This window comes from Poecilia reticulata, chromosome 9 (genome assembly GCF_904066995.2).
Source record: "Poecilia reticulata chromosome 9, P_reticulata-male-v2, whole genome shotgun sequence".
Lineage (NCBI taxonomy): Eukaryota > Metazoa > Chordata > Actinopteri > Cyprinodontiformes > Poeciliidae > Poecilia > Poecilia reticulata.
In genome coordinates, this window is record NC_088838.1 from 22,752,964 (window position 1) to 22,769,901 (window position 16,938).

Genomic DNA, 16,938 nt, shown 5'->3' on the forward strand with positions numbered 1-16,938 from the left:
CAGGGTGACGGCTCAGTAACTGAATTAAAATCCCATTTCCTCATCAATCATGTGAAGAGCCTGTTTTGCTCTCTGCTCAATAACCCAAGAAAATATATGCCAAGTGTGGTGCATCATAAGGATATTGTCAGCCAGCTGCATAGGGAAGATATCAACTGAGAGCAGAAAAGAGGTTCGGGAGACACAAGGTGCTTTTGAGATGTGAGGGGAAAGCATAAGCTTTGCATTTTATCCTATGTAGCCAATTGAACGTTGACTGATGTAGCAAGCTTATCAACATCCGTAAATGAAATCATGAAAATCTGGATTGGTAATTTTTTTTCTCCTGCTTCTGATCTTCAAAAACATCTTTGTTATCCATCTTCGATCAATCTATCTGTGGCAGTTTGTGTGGTGGGTGAGTATAAAAACTGTAGATGAGACTGATGTTGACGGCAGCTAAATAGTGTAAATGCCCCTTATCCGTGCTGGACATCTGCTACTATTTTTAAGATGACCACAGTAACATTATAAAAAAACTAGTTTTAGATTCATCTCATTGCACGAGTACGGTCTTATGAACACAAAGTTAAGGTGTTACTCTGCAAGGCTGGACTGTAGCAACATGTCCCCTTCTCACAGATCTGTGATGCTTTTGGTCCCATCTTTGCTTTTTGCAAATGGTGTGGGTCTGTGTTGGCATCTTTAAAGAATGGACTGGGTCCTCATCTGCAGTAATGTGGATATTGAGCCAGTCTATGGTGAAGAAACAACTGGTTGATAAAGCAAAGCTTTCCATTTACTGGTCTTCAGATTTTAAGCTATGGTCATAAGATATGGATCACAAGATTCTGAAATCATGAGGCTGAAATTAGCTTCATTGGTAGGGTAGCTGGACTTGGCTTCATAGCAGGCTAAGAGCCCTGTCAATTTGCTGAACGCAGAAAATTTACACCTGCGTTCACTGACTGTCCAGGAAGACAGAGGAGCAAACTTGAACAGATGGATTTTTATCTAAATACCGGAGAGAATTTGTATACTCCAGAGACTGAGAATTCGGTTCAACCTGGAGTTGTTTGGGAAAATGTATTTAATTAATAGGAGATGCACAATCTGGTTTTTATTTTAACCAAACATAAAAACGTCACTATGTTCATAAATTTGACCGAGATTTCATCAGAATTTTTTTTAAGAAACTAGCCCACATTGCATTGAATATCAAGATTAGTATTATTTAAAAAAATAATTAGGTTTGCAAAGAACTGCTAATGAATTTGTTACACTTTAAAAAGGACAACCCACAGGTAGGTCAGTGCTGGAAAAGAATCCATCCTTTTTTTTTTTTAGAACTACCCGAGCCAATATGAGTCCATTATATATTCAAAAAAGTAAAACAACAATACCAAACAAACGAACATTGGAGGTTCCGGTGTATTCTTGATGTGTCATCTATTTGCCTAACAGCATCTTGAGACTAAGTGAATTCAAAGCATACTGTACTGCACAACCAATAGTTTCCTGAATTCCAAACAAGAAAGTGATTAAAATAAGCAGCTGCTAAAAACGTGGGAAGAAAAATAGCAGCAATCTTTGCAAATCATTGAAATGTTACAGAAAATAAGGGACAAAAGAACAGAGGTAACAAACATACTCGGCTTTAAAAACAGTGGTTAAATATGATCAACACAGTGACATTGATTTTAATAACTGGTCAGTTATTAATTTTTTTGCTTGTGACTTAATGCATACAACAATGACAGAAACAGAGTAAAGCTTTAAAGCAGACACCATTTAATTACATGGTGTTCTGTTTGGCAAACTCAACAATTATAATGATGTGTCTCTGTGACAAAGCACACATATCAAACTTATTCAAATAACATTTGTTAAAGATTATATCTTTTCCATCTTGCTCTGTTGTTTGATAGTTTTGTTCAATATATCCATAGATTTTGGTTTTGAGTCTAAAAAGAAGAAAAAAGCCAACGCCTTGGAGAGCAGGATAGATCATATTAACATTTTACAAAATCAATGTCATCATACCAAAGAGAGATTGATGGGTCACCTGATTTCTGACCAGTGGAGCGTGTGCAAGGCCACCGAGCTGGAACGGACATATTTTTCTAACAATATCCACAGAAATACCCTCTGACAGAGCCACCACCAACAGCTCGGTAATTTAGTCATTTAATTAACAAAGCCTTGATGTTATTGACCTTGCTGGTCAGACTGAGGCCCCAGAGGTTTTTCATTTCCTCAACGCTCCGATTGTGTCTATTTGGCTGCTGCAATCTGAGCACAACAGGTCCGTCAAAAGCATGTTTCTATACACATTTCATTAGCAAAAACATGGCTAAAACTGTACATTTACTGTGAGACCCTTCATTTAATAAGAGAAAACTGGACATTTGCTGCAAACTTAAAAATTCTGATGACCACACTTTCACTCATTGTCTCTGCTGAACTCTTACAGCTGCATAATTTGTTTTTACAGATAAGCTGTTTATGATTAAATAGAGTCAAAAAGAAATTAGGCTAGAATATTTAAAGACATTCTTTCATTTAGCTCGAGGCTTAAGCCAGTTATCATACCAGAGGAACCTCCAGTGGCCTACATATGCATTCCAAGATGAAAGTTTAATTTGGCCTTTGTATAATTTTTAATAATTGAACCCACTTTTTAAAATATATTTTTCATTTTGACCTTGCAAAGTTGAACAGCACATGTGACTTCATTCAGTGCAACAGACACCGAAGCTAGAGATTTTCTCCTTTTCATTTTTAAATAATTTAGAAAAAAAATGGGAAATGAAAGTGATCTTTAATAAAATTGCATCCATTAAAGATTAAATAAAAAAAATTCCCAACTACTGGTCTGTAAAATCAGAAAGATACTTCATGAATTTCCCTCTGGGAGTAATAAAGTATATTCAGTTCAATGTAATGCAATGTGGGAGTTATATGCATAGGCTACTGGAGACCATGTATTATCAAACCCAGATGAAACAAAACTATCTAGTGCATTGCAAGAGTTTTTATACCAATGGAAGATTTTTATGTTTTGATGCCATCTTCATGAGATGAGAGTTGGGGGTGGGATCAGGCTGCAGGGATGTTTGTCTAAAGAAAATGCAGCTGGCCAGTAGGAATACATAAGTGGAATGCTGACACGCTATTGGCTGCCACTTGCTAAACAGTCCACAATGCACTGCATTTTTCTTGGAGCTGATTGGTTGTATACACAAGTGAGGCGATAAGGAAGACTGTAAGTATAGGTTCTGTAATAGTACTCAGATGGCTTCAACTGTGTGTACTAATGCACATCAAGGTATTTTTGGTGTTTGAACTATTAAAATGGGCAGTTATGAGCACTTCTAGTTGGAGTCTCAAGTACTCGTGTGTCCATGATGCACACAAATAGAAACATGCATAAAAGACTCGTAACTGCAGAAAATGATGGCTTTACAAAATTTGGACTCTGGTGGGTTAAATAGGGCTGTCAAATGAAATCAATCAAATTCAGTTTTAGTAGTGAAAGATCGCAAAAACAATGTAATTAATAAAAAAAGTTGTATCTTATTTTACAATATGATTTTTTGCATGATCTTCTTACATGTGTGCAATGCGTTGGATAAAGTCAGATATCCTTGTCGCATTATAATCATACAGTGTTTTGTGTTGGTCCAACTTATTTAAAAAATTGATTAAAACACTTAGTTTGTAACATAAAAAAAGTGCAAAAGTTCAAGGGCTTTAAATACTAAGGGAACAACAGACATGTTCCCTGAGAGCCAATATATAAGAGAAACAGTTTGATGTGATGTTAACATGTAATTTCCTAAGTGTAAAATTCTATCAAACTGATATAAACCATAACAAAAACAAAACAAAAAAAAAGCAGGACCATAATAAAAACCAGAAAACATAGAAACAAAACTGTTGGAAATAAAAGACAATGGCATTAAATTATACCACTGTGACAATAACACTGAAGAACTGCATTGTGGGAAGCATATTTTGACTGAAGCTCCGTCTTACAACACTTTAGGGGCTTGCTGCATTTTTTGAGTTGCTGTGGCAACACTTGAATTTATTGTGGAAGTGGTAGGATTCGGTTTATGGTGGAATTGGCACAGAAAAAGGCCCCCACCACGACGCAAGAGTTCCCACTTACCAACTGGCTTTTTTATTCTCCCCCTCCAATTCTCTTGACGGTCTCCACTGTCTGATACAAATGGCTCTCTATTTAATAACATAGCGACAGACTGCTACAATGCTTTGTTACCCAGACAACTAATGACAAGAATCAGAGAGACAGAACTGACAGTAAGACAAAGGAAACTGTGATCCAAGTAACAAAAAAACAACAGCTAAACCTACATGTGACATGAATATTCTGTGATTTTACAATTTAAAAGGATATTAACTTAAAATAAAAATCATTATTATTGTAAATAAACACCAGATATGTTGGAAAAGAAAAGATAGAGACTTAAAACATGGAAATCAAACTAACGGGAACCATGTTTAAGTGAATGCACTTGAATTTTGAAATTTAGGATTTAATTGAAAGGAACAATGCATATTAATTAACATTTTCGTAAATGTGCCAGAATTAGTCATGACTATTTTATCTGTAGCTGGACAGTGGAAAAATTTGTCTAAACAAAACAAAGTTTGTATAAATAAATGTTAAAATGACTTGACACAAATTGTCAAACACAAAGAAAACTGAAATACAATTGTTATAAAACATACAAGACGTCCTTGAAACTAACTTCATCCATCAACATGGCAACAGCATGTGAGATTAGGTGAAGTTACCTGTTCAAAAACTGAACAGGATGTTCATAAAACATCAGATGTGTCATGAACCAATTTCTTAACAGTTTTTTATATGTGGTAATTTCTACAACTCATTAGAAATATGCATTCTCAAATACGTTGATATACTCCTGATATCAGTTTACTTTGTTACTTTTAAGAGGAGTTTTTGGTCTACATTTTTGCAGTTCATCATGAGGAAAAATGATAAGATTATGTGTTAACAACTATATGATAAAGTTCAAAATGCTTTTTTTTATTTACTGTATTACCCTTTTGTTTTCATCCATCTGCTTTTCTCTCAGATGTTTCAGACAAGTGAAGATGTAAAAGCATTTCAAAACCCTGAGCTGGAAAATTTTCATCTGCATTTTGCATATTAAAAACATAAAAAATCTACAATCATGCTGAGAGTGCAGCAACCAAAACTCCTACGAAAAAAACATTTCTAATTTCACGCTATGAACCCATCTTTAGATGGTGAACACTTTATTATCATAGTCGGCAGGAAATGTAATTCTCTTCATCCGTCCTTTAAGACGAGGCGCTAATGAAGATTGAAGCACAGTTTAGGGTAAAATATGTGCAAGTATTGCTTCAGTATTTTACAGTTTATGCTAAACAATTGAAAGTCTCAACAGTCAGGCGCTCTTTCTAATAGCCAGCTATTTATCCCCTTGTATAGTTAGAATAACCGATGTTCCAGTGAAGGAAAATGTTCTCAGATAATGGAGCTTCCGCCGCTGTGCAGTCTGGAAAACATCTCCAGTGGGATTTCCTTCTCATGTCAGTAATGCTGAAAGCCATCAAAAATGTCTAGATTAACCTTTTTATCTGGATGAATACTTTAGCTTTAGATGTCGCATATTTACAGCCATCTTGCAAAGTCAAAACAGGTAGGTTTGTGGTGTGGGAAGAGACGTGGCTTTGAGCAATATCTTTTGTCATTCAAGAGCTTCACCGAGTGTTTTTTATTTTGCTCTTTGAGCATCTCTCTCGCAGATGTCGTTATAGTTAGAAGGCTGCTGTCAGCACCAATAAAGGTCATTATTTGGTTGACAATCTCTGGAACATCATATTTCTTAAAAAGAAATCGATTTATCTAAAAGCTTCATCAGTAGCTTCCAACCTTTTCAAAAGTCAAAAAATTGGCCAATTTCACCCGAAAATAAAGATCAAATGCAATGTTTCAGAATTTTCACAGGCTTTTCGGCATATTTATACTGTGAGACACTTTGGTAATGGAAAAATGAGGCTTGATTTCAAGACAAGAATGTCTGCAGTTTGTTGCAATTATAATCAACATCCATTGTGGAAAAATCTTTAATATTTAAGGAGTAATTACCTTCAAATTTGAAGACATGCCACCCAAAAAAAACAAAATCACACAAGTAGTATTGAGTGCAGCAAAAAATTAGGATCCAGCATACCTTTAATTTTGCTTACATATTCTGTATTTATGTTACATTATATTTTCACTATTTAAGCTTTAAACTCATTTACTTAACTTACTTTTGACTGCATTTAAAAAACAATAGCAATATTTGAACATTAAAACATTGGATGAGGTTAATCCTAATTTCTTTGCATGCTATAATTTCAAATTACATAATTAAGCCATAAAGGTGTTGGCCCTTTAAAAGCCAGAAGGATCAATTAATGATTTTGTTTCTTATTGCATGTTTCCACAAGCTGAAATTTAATTATTAAATCAAAGAGTGGTTTCTTATTTGTAGGATCAGACTTGCAAGTAAATAAATATCAAGTAAATATGCAATAATTTTATGAAGTTGTGAAATAATAATAAATCTGGGATGACTTAAAAAGACTGTCAGGGGTGTGGCATTTGACAGTACTTTCACCTGGATAAATACATAAATCTTGATTTAAACAACTTCACTACAGCATCTAAAACTCCATGTACCAAAACACAGTGAGACTTTTAGCTGCTTCCTTTCACCACTGTTCCAGACACAAACATATGCCTCAAATGCTCAGAAAATAGCAATGGCTTCCTAAATTACTGTCTGAATTTTTGAGATATTTTCAAACTGGACATCCACAATACATACACAGTTTCGTGCACTGAAAGTCAGAGACTGTGTGCCTGCCTCCATTTCTGCATCTATTATTTTTGTACTTGACTGACAAGCTCAGATGCATCCGTTGACAAATTAAATATGTTCAGGGATGCATGGACAAACGTTGGCGCTACTTCTGGGCAATCATGTCACAAGTTGTCACCACAAGTTCTGCAAGCAGCATTTGGACCAGTTTTTCCCTTTGATGTCATATTCAACACTATAAAAATGCAGTAGAAAAAACATTATTAGAAATGGTAATGGATTTAAATGAAAGTAAACCTCACAGGGATCATCCAGTTAGCTAGATCTCCATATTTTGACACCTGCATGGCTCCCAGCATTGTCAGGTTGATGTGACCCCTTGAGAGATGACACAACAGAGAAGGACAGCTGTCAGTTTTCGGATTAGTTAAATTTATGAACTTGGGTCCATTCGTAGGAGAAAGACTAGTTGGAGTCTTAAAAATATCAACATCCCATCTTTGTTTTCTTGACAGAAAACATTTTAATACATTGAAAAACATACAAAAAAAAACAAGTCATACTGTATCTACATTCTCCTGATGCCCACAGAGTATAAATACTTGATCCAATAGGCAGGAGAGTCCAATTTCCATATAGTGAAGTTCAGAACTTCGTGTTTTTGTTGGTATGACCTTTTCACAAGTTGTTAATAAAGTGGAAATATCCACTTTCTTATCTCAGGTTTTAGTAAAGTTTGGATCTGCTGATACCAATTCTCAAAAATTTGAATTTATCTTTGATAACCATATAATATCAATATAAGAGAAGCTTTAAACATATTTCTAGACTTGTTACTATTAGTATTTATTTATACTATGAACACAATCATGCTGTGTTTGAATAGGCAATTGCTATAGTTTTTTACTATCACTTTATATCAAAGACTAAATGAATTTGGAGAAAATATTTTTCAAAACCTCATGGATCCAATTTCTGCGATTAGTGCAGTTTGTGTAAACCTGTGGAAAAATATATGATTCTTGAATCTCTAACCTGTCGGTCAACAACCTGTCGGTCAACAACCCCCCCCCGCTTCAAGCTGAAAAACTGGTCATCAACTGATTTCTCTGGGCATTCAAATTTTAATTTGATATTCCTCTGGCAAGATATGCATGAAGTGAAATAAAAGGTAACTGTTTAAAAAAGCCTAATTACTAACTGAGCAACTTTATGTGAAACATAACAGATAAACAGTCTCAACATTGGATGTAGTTAAGAAGGTGTAGCTCTAACATTTGCAGAATTAAATTTTAAGCAGCTGCACTGTAAATTTTCTATTCCAAGCAGCTACAGTTAAATGATAAAGGCTAGCAGCTTAGCTTGTTTAATTGTGTATGCTTTAGCCGCTAGCAATCCATCTCACAGAATCTCTTCCAACTCTCCATTGCGTCTTCACAGCAGGAGACCAAAGTGAGTACAAATTCAGCTTGGTTCCTTTTAGTCTCAGACAGTGTGACTGGACATTATTGTTTATGACCACTATTGAATTTCCTCTGGGTGGCCAAACACAACTAATGCTGCAGGGAGCACGGGTGGGCAATATCAGTCAGCAGGCAAATCAATAAAAACAAGAGACTAAGGATATATTGACAAGGCTGCTGTCTAGTTGGGCTGGTGACAGCAGCCATTTGTTATTATCCAGTGTTTCACATCCTGGTGTCCTGTGGTAAATCATGTTTTTATCTTTAAGGAGGTGGTTTGGAATAAAAATAAGTATCTGATTTGGAGGAAATGTGGCATTTTCTTCCCACTTTCCACAATACCCTCTGTCCATGGGGTTGAGTCATCATATTATGAAACCTATTTTTTTAAGGATTTGTATAGTGCAATTCCATTTAAATGTCATCCATAACCAACTTTCATTCTGCAAATAAAGTTTTCAAAGCTCGTTTGTCACGGTCTTACCCTCGGATCATGGCAAATGACTCATCACTGGAAAAATAGGCAGCCCCCGGGAGTACAGTGACAGTCTCCTTCCCTGCAGAATAGGGACACAAAGTGCAAGGGTTAATACATTACAGCAATAGACTTAACAGCACATGGCATTTGCAAAAGCAATATTTAATTAAAATATAGGTGGTCAATTTTTGAATCAAGATTTAAAAAGATGCTAATACATACAGCGTCCTGCAAAAATCATGTTTGCATTTGTGACAGTGGCCTTATGTGAACTTTATGCGGCGTAATTGTGCAGGAGAAAGAAAATGAGCTTTCAAAATCTGCACAGCTAATATTTTGAAAAGCCTGGCTTGCAAATGTTTTCAGAACCCAGAATCAATTCTTTGAACAACCATCTTATTGTGGTAACCGCTGATGTGAAGAGCTCACGCTTTGTCAAAATGGATGGACAGAAGATTCACACATGTTCAAGTCTCGCCAAAATTCTGAATTGGATTTAGATCTGGACTACATACATATATATGCTTTGATATAAAATATTTCATTGTGAGTCTAGATGTGTGATTTGGGTCATGGTCCTATTGGAAGGTGAAAAACCACTATTTATATAACTTCGGAAGGAAGTAGGATTATTATGTTGTGGGGTTTCAGAATAAAAAGGAGCTGAAATATATGCATGGCAAACATTTTAGATTGTAATTTGTAAAAAAAGAAAAGAAACGGTGCATCATTTCGCTTCCAGACAACAATCACAATAATATTCTACTTTGGGTTGGTCAAACACATAAAATCCTGTATTATATAGCATATAAGATGACAATTATGCATAGTTTATATTATTCCCGTTTAGGTTCTAAAATGTGAAATATGTGTGAATTCTTTTGCAAGGTCTTAAAAAAAGCATGAGGGAGAAAAAGAAAAGCCAACTCTTGAGTGTCAGAATTAATTAAGCAATGGAGAGGCATGTATACGATTGTGTATAAACCCCAAACACTTCTTTATCCAAAATCTTGTATTGTCTACTTTCTTTTTTTCCCCCTCAAATATAAATGTATTTTTTAAGGCATTGATCAATAAACCTTACCAGCATTAATAAGGTCTGCATCCACTTCATTCTCAGTGGGGTAGGGCCCCTATCCAAAAAGAAATGAAACATGAGTGTGCACACAGGAGCACACGCATACATCCACTCACACACGTCACTCATCCTGGCCAGCCATGATCTTTCAAGACAGAGACAGATACAATCACATCTCTAAATTAGATAAGATATTGATTTTTTTCCCACTGTGTACAACAAAGGGAGCAATTCTTTCACCAAAAAAGTGAAAGGTGTAGAAGAAAGGTGAGAAGGATACCTCTTGAAAAACCGGGGCTTTTAATTAAAGGAAGCTTTGAAAAAATAAAAAAATAAAAAACCTGCATAGGCAGTAGGCACCCACATACTTCTGCAAACACAACCAATTGAAAAGTCATTCCACAGCAGCTTCAGGAGCCTTTGTTAAAAGACTCAGTCAGCAAATAATGACTACCAAAAAATGGAAGGAAAAAGTGTCAAACTGCCACAATCCATTGTATAATGAACCTTGCACATCTCAAATTAGGGACTGAACTAGCAAAGATAAAGTTTAACGTCTGACCATTTATCTTCCCGTAGACTCCAAGCATAGTTTTGCTTTAAAGCCCTCACCTCTGTGAAATTGACCATTCTTTCAACTCGATGTCTTTGAATGCAGCGAGGAAAACTCTTACCAGTCCCAAGAGTCCGTTTTCACTCTGGAGGTGTACAGTGATGTCTGGTTTGATGAAGTTGCTGGCCAGCATGGGGATACCAATACCAAGGTTGGCTGTTTTTCTTTAAGTTACGAAAAATGCATGATGTATATTCATGAGACAAAAGTCAAACATGATACATTTACAGAAAGTGGGCTGGGCTCCTACACATTTAAGTCAAAATACGTTTCCAGATTCAACTTTTCAGAGTTTTCAGTCACTTGAACTCACTTAAAATATCCAATTTGAAAGTTTATTTTTGGGAAATATTTCTGCAACAGGCAGGATTTAAACATGTAATGTTCAAAAACAAGCAGCTGGAAATAAGAATGATCAAAGGTGGCAAGGAAGAGATGGACAGGGGGTTGGACAAAAGACTAGAGGGGTGCAAGAAGGATGACTGTAGAAAGGAATAAAAGAAAAAGAAAATAAGGGAACAAAGGACAAGGAGAAGAAGAAGTGAAGGGACAAAGGAAGGAAGCATACCAGAAAGAACGGCAGGAAATATTTTTAAATGACGGGCAAAAGAGTAAAGTGTTGAAATACAAATATTTGTCAGAAATCTTTTCTGTGCTTAACAGAACTTAGAAAATAATGAAATCAAATACCATACAAGTATTTATTACAAAGCTATTTGTGTTTGATAGAGTTCCTGGCAATGATTTGCAAAATACCTCTTTTTGTAATGGCATGAACATGTAAAAACATTTTTGTAATTTTTTCAGTAGGGAGATAATCAAAAATTGCTTCCGTTTCCTGAAGATGTTTCACTTCTTTTTCAAAAGGCTTCTTCCGTCCTAATCATGGGTTAGGGATGTTAATGAACAGGATCGGAGGGTTGGGTCAGTCACTCATTGCACCATAAGGGACAATTATTGGTACCCCTGCTGTCAAAACCAATATGGTCCGTCTTTGCAAACAGGGTAGCACTTAGTCTTCTAATATGAAATTTTACATAATTGCAGCATACAGCGAGAGCAAGATCTATGATTGTTCCCTTTTCCCCCACCTCTCTAGATTCAAGGTTCTAGTTCTGGTTCCTCTCCAATTCTCTCTTGTCTGCAGCACACCTCACAGATTTTTAAATAGGATTTAGGTCTGGACTCATAAGGCTATAAAAAAATGGAATTAATTTACTGCCAATTTGACTTGATGTTTTCCCATCATAACCCTGCTAAAAATACTAAATACGCACCAACTTTTATTTTTTGATGGAACAAACAAGATTCGATCAGGATTGGTTGGCGTTTCACATAAGAAAATGTGGAAAAGTACTTTATGCCCACAGCAGAGGATCTGTGATGGTGTGGGGAGGGTTCTCTTCCAGCCTTAGTTTTACACCAAACCCAGTTGGATTGCTTACCTAGCCACACCCTTCCAGTTCAGGTCCAAGTAAAGTTTATTAAAAAAAAAAAAAAACTCCATAGGTAGCATCATTACTGGTTTGTGATGATAAAAACACTTTCTAGCATCTCTACCAAACGCCCAGGCTGCATGTCTATTATTATACCAGAATAGTTTAAAAAAAATCTTGACTTATCACAACCAGTGTGAAGATAGTTATTTTTAATAAAGAATATGTATTCTGATAAGGCTCATTTCTCAGATTAAAAGTATCTTTTGAAAATATCCTTTAAAACATGTATTAAGTATACTTTCATTAAGCCCAAATGTCTATATTAAAATTGTTTTTGCATTGGTCTGATGTAATATTCTAGTCTGAAATCTTGTGTTGTCATTAGATATAAATTAAAAATCATTCTAGTTAACTTAAGGAAAGGCTTGAAAACAGTTTGTGTGTAGTTAATTTTAATAATTCTTTTAGTCAACTGAGTTTTAAACTTTTCAATCATATTTTTATTAATGTGACTACATATACAAGACATACATTGTCTGCTTCAGTCTACTATTACGAAAGCACACAGCCTACAACCAAAAGGACGTCAAAGGATACCATACATGCCATCTTCAAACTCCAGTGCTGCCCTGCGAATGATCCTTTCCCGAACAATGTCTGAATCCTTCTTTGGTTTGGGCTTTTCTTCTTGGCCTTTTCTCACAGTGCGTTTCTAGAAGCACACAGAAATAGATGAGAAACAGCAAGACGGCATCTTGGGAGTCTATTTCAGAGGAAGCGCAATGACACAAGAATAAAACATGGAATCTGTGGGTTTTACACAATGAAACCCTGCGATAATGCTCTTACTGTGAAAGAATGCCCATAATAGACACTGCAACAACATCCCACTGTCAAATGATCCTTCCATTTATGTAAATTCCTACGGGTCTTATTTTTGTACCTCAATTCTTTTCTCATAGCTGGCTCCCTGAACAATCCTGTGGACAAAGATACTGGGTATGTGTATGTCCTCTGCAGCAAATGTCCCAACATCTACCACCTCCTCCACCTGCAGAGAGACAGAGTAATGAGCACCAGCTTCATCTCCAAATTGACCCACGATCCCTGAGATTGAAAGTTCAGATAGAGAAACCATGCAGTGTTGGAATTACAGTACCAGAAAATAACCCCTGTCCAACGGGTTATGAAATTCAGAAAGTTAGGCTGGTATAAAAAGAAAAAGAAAAAAAAAAACTGCTGAGTTTTTGCTGGTGTGCAGCAATCAAGTTAATGTTATCTCCAGACATTTTGATTTCTCAGGTTTTATAGATCATTACCAATACCAAACATGGAATTAAATGAGCTACTTGCAGTGTCTCGCCAAAGTATTGACACCCCTACATTTTCAACAAAGCTGCACACCATTGTGAAGTGGAAAAAATCTGACACATGGGTTTTCAAAAAAAAAAAAAAAAAAGTCAATACACTGACATAAAACAATACACTGAAAATTGATTGCATGTGTTTTATATAATGCAATTTATTACAATTCTGTGGAATTTGGCTTGTAAAGGTCACATTTTTCAGTCCATTCAGTATACTCTACTTCCTATTTTGAACTTTTCACTGCATGAAAAGTGGCGTAATTGACCCTGTATACTTACATGAGCGCAGTTAGTGAGCGTCAGCCATCAACAGCATTTTCAGTTGCAGTTGTCGAATGCTATCGATTGCGGAATCCCACAAACATCACAATATTTACTGCACAAATGCTAAAAAAGGTCATGGACTTCTAGCTAACCAATACGCCATTTTCATTTCTAGCAGCGATTTTGCTTTCCAAGTTCAACTATGTCGAAGCTACAAGTAGATAAGCCAAAAAGGTTTGGTTTTTGGATCCGTCAAAGTTCAAACCCAAATCCAAATTGAAAATCTGTGGCAAGACCATAGAAAAAAAGGTGGGAGAATACAAAAATAAACCACACTTTCAGAACTGAAAACCACACGTCATTGTACTTCAACTTTACAAATAGACCAACACAAAGTTGTGCTCAACACATAAAATACCAGTTAAAATGAGGTTTGTTACTGTAAAGTAACTAAAAAAAAGTTCAAAGGGTATGAATACTTATGCAAGGCAAACTAAAAGTCAACACAACACTTTTAGAGTTAGTGCAAAATCATATATTTGGTTTTCTGACATCCTACAAGTCTCCATTTTTGGCTAAAATTGTGAATTTCACATTGAAAAATGTCCAGCATTAAACAAGGAGTCTAGGCTTTTCTAGGTTTTCGTTTAGCAACTCCACAGAGGCCAGTAAAAGCCGACTGTGTACCTAAATCCAGCTTGGCTACATGAACAAAGAAAAGGATCATCTGATGCAACAAGCACAGGATATACAGCTTGATCCAGGGATCAGAGGAGGAGAAGAGTGGAGGTGCATAGGAGAAAAACTATCGGTGTATCAAGACTAAACGCAACCGCCTTCTGCAAAAATAAGCCGTTAAAAAATAAACACAAACAGTTTAAATAAAACCTTTCAATTACTCTCACTTAACACAGAATTAAAAATTAATTATACAATCTACAATGAACAACACATTGTACTCTAGACTCAGACAAGTGCATCCATCACCTTTTTGAAGAAAGTGTGCAGCACCAGCAGAGAAGTGTACATAAGGGATTATTTCTGTCTGACTAACAGGACGGAGATGGAAATGGGTATTGATTTAAACAGCGTTCGGTCAACATGACTGGTATAAAAATCCCACAAGAAATACACCTGCCTTCTTCTCTCCTTAGGTAACATTAGGATGTGCTAAAAAGCAGGCTCCCAGCAGCCTACACCCTAACAGGTGTGAAAATGGAGCTGTGCAGCATGTGTGGGCTCCACTAATCTTGTTTGCCATTAGTCGTCTGCTCAAAACATTTAAAAACTCCTGGGTTTCTTTCAAGAAACGAATGCCTTGCAAACGTCTCCTTGAATTTTTCACATTTTGTCAGGTTACAACCAAAGTTGTATTTCAATCGGATTTTAAGTGTTCGGCTGTACAATTGTGAAATGGAAAGAAAATGTTACATTGTTTTTAAAACCTTTTGGAAATGCAATCTAAGAGAAAAAAAACAACATTAAATGCATTAAATAAACAATTCTAAGGGGATCTTAACTACAGAAAAAGAAGTAAACACAAAGAAATGACTAAAAATACAAAAATTATAATGGTAGTGTTATAAACATGATGATTTTGAATTGAAGATCTAGAAAAATGGCAAGCATATACAGATTGATCTATTTAGTTCAAAAGAAATGCTTGATATACAGACTTAAATACACACACATATGTACATCCACAGAGATAGAAATAGATATGGAGATATTAAAAACAACTTAAAAGTAGCAAACTTTCATATCTCAATGGCTGTTTTGGTTGATATTTCAAAATTTAAGCAGTGCATCCTCAGAAAAAGTCTGACTCTGCCTCAACCAGTTATGCATCTCTTGATCTTCCTTGGTACTAGACATGTTTACAATGCTAGTCTGCTAGAGCCTGGTTCCTACTGATAAATAAAATGCCATCTTCAAAGGGCCAGATGTGGTACGCAGATTGTAAAATGATGCAGTCTGATCTAAACTATTATGTTTTAAATCTGGCTGTGTGTTTTAGGTTGCCTCAAGTCTTTTGCAGCCTCCAACTGTTTTCTTCTCTCCACAGGATTGTTCGGCATTTAGCTCCATCTATTTTCCCCAGCTTTCTTTCCCTCCTGCAAGAACACATCCCCACAGCATGATGCTGTCACTACCATGTTCAATAAAGTGCAATGTTGTTATTTTTCCGGAATAGCGTTTCCCATGCAGCGCAAATAGTTACCTTTTTGTCTCATCAGACCTGAGAGCGTTCTCCCACATTTGCTGTGTTCCCCACATGGCTTATGAAATGATTCTAATGAGGGGGAAAAAAATGTTGAAAATGTAATATAAAGGGGAAAAAAAAGCTCTGCACAAAAGCAATCATGTTTCTAGTGACTGACAGAGAATTTAACCACAACAACACAATTCTCTGCTTCACTTCTACTTTTCAGTGCTTTGCTTCCTGTGCAGCTCACTGTGTAACCTACTTATTCCATCTACATGAGGGGCAGCCGTTCAGAGCAAATTGAATTGAATCTCTCCTTATCTCTGCTTCTCTCTCTCAGTTCTCAGCGCTGACTGAGAGGAGTCAATGGCCAGGAGTGGATCCCATCTTCGTGTCGTCATGGATACGAAGGCTTTGGTCTCTGAGGAGCTAAGGCCACTTAGGATTGTAAAGTGATTTTAGACTCCTTTTATGGGTCTTTAGGTTGGTTTGTAGTAAACTTCTGATGCTGGATAACAAAGAATGAGACTGACGGAAGCACAGCAACAGGAGTCTAGCATATTTAACTCATCTTTGCCCAGGGGGCTCAGTCTGAGTTTTTTTTGATAGTAGTGAATTCATGAAACATTTTTATCAAGACGGAAACTGTAGCAAAATACTAAGACTAGAATCACAACAAACAGTTTGCATACCTTTCAAGGCCAAAGATAAAATCATTTAGCTGGCACTTTATTTCTTCAGTGAACACATGGGAGTCCAATGAGAAGCAGCAAACAAATAAAGCCACACTTCAGAAGTGGATTTTTTCATACAGGTTTTTTTTTTCTTTTTTTTGCGCTCTCTCAAACAAACAGACCTCAAATTTAGCAGCATTTTCAATTAGACTTCCAAAGCTAAATCACAGCACAATAAGAAGCTCATACAATTTAAATGTGCCGCGCAGATAAAAAGCCTCAGTTCCTTTCATCTATGTGATGTGTCCCGAATGCACAGGAGGTTCAGCGGACAAGGAAGGATAAAACATTAAAATAAAATTAAAAAAAACACACACACATGCATACAATTGAGCAGGTGTGTCAAGTAAGTAAATAGACACATGCATTGAGATTGATATTCCAGTATTTGTAGACAGATTTTCACATCAATGAGAGCAAAGCGAGG

The 16,938-nt window shown here is 36.1% G+C and overlaps 1 protein-coding gene across 1 annotated transcript in view; it reads right to left on the reverse strand.

The window, feature by feature from the left end:
* Window positions 1-16,938, reverse strand: part of oxct1a (3-oxoacid CoA transferase 1a) — a 44,332-nt gene that overhangs the window by 12,504 nt on the left and 14,890 nt on the right. The window contains exons 8-13 of the mRNA XM_008418332.3: window positions 12,884-12,991; window positions 12,538-12,652; window positions 10,563-10,657; window positions 9,895-9,943; window positions 8,817-8,889; window positions 7,172-7,247 (exon numbers count right to left, since the gene is read on the reverse strand). Coding sequence (XP_008416554.2) covers window positions 7,172-7,247; window positions 8,817-8,889; window positions 9,895-9,943; window positions 10,563-10,657; window positions 12,538-12,652; window positions 12,884-12,991 — 516 coding nt within the window. The remainder of the gene's footprint in view (window positions 1-7,171; window positions 7,248-8,816; window positions 8,890-9,894; window positions 9,944-10,562; window positions 10,658-12,537; window positions 12,653-12,883; window positions 12,992-16,938) is intronic.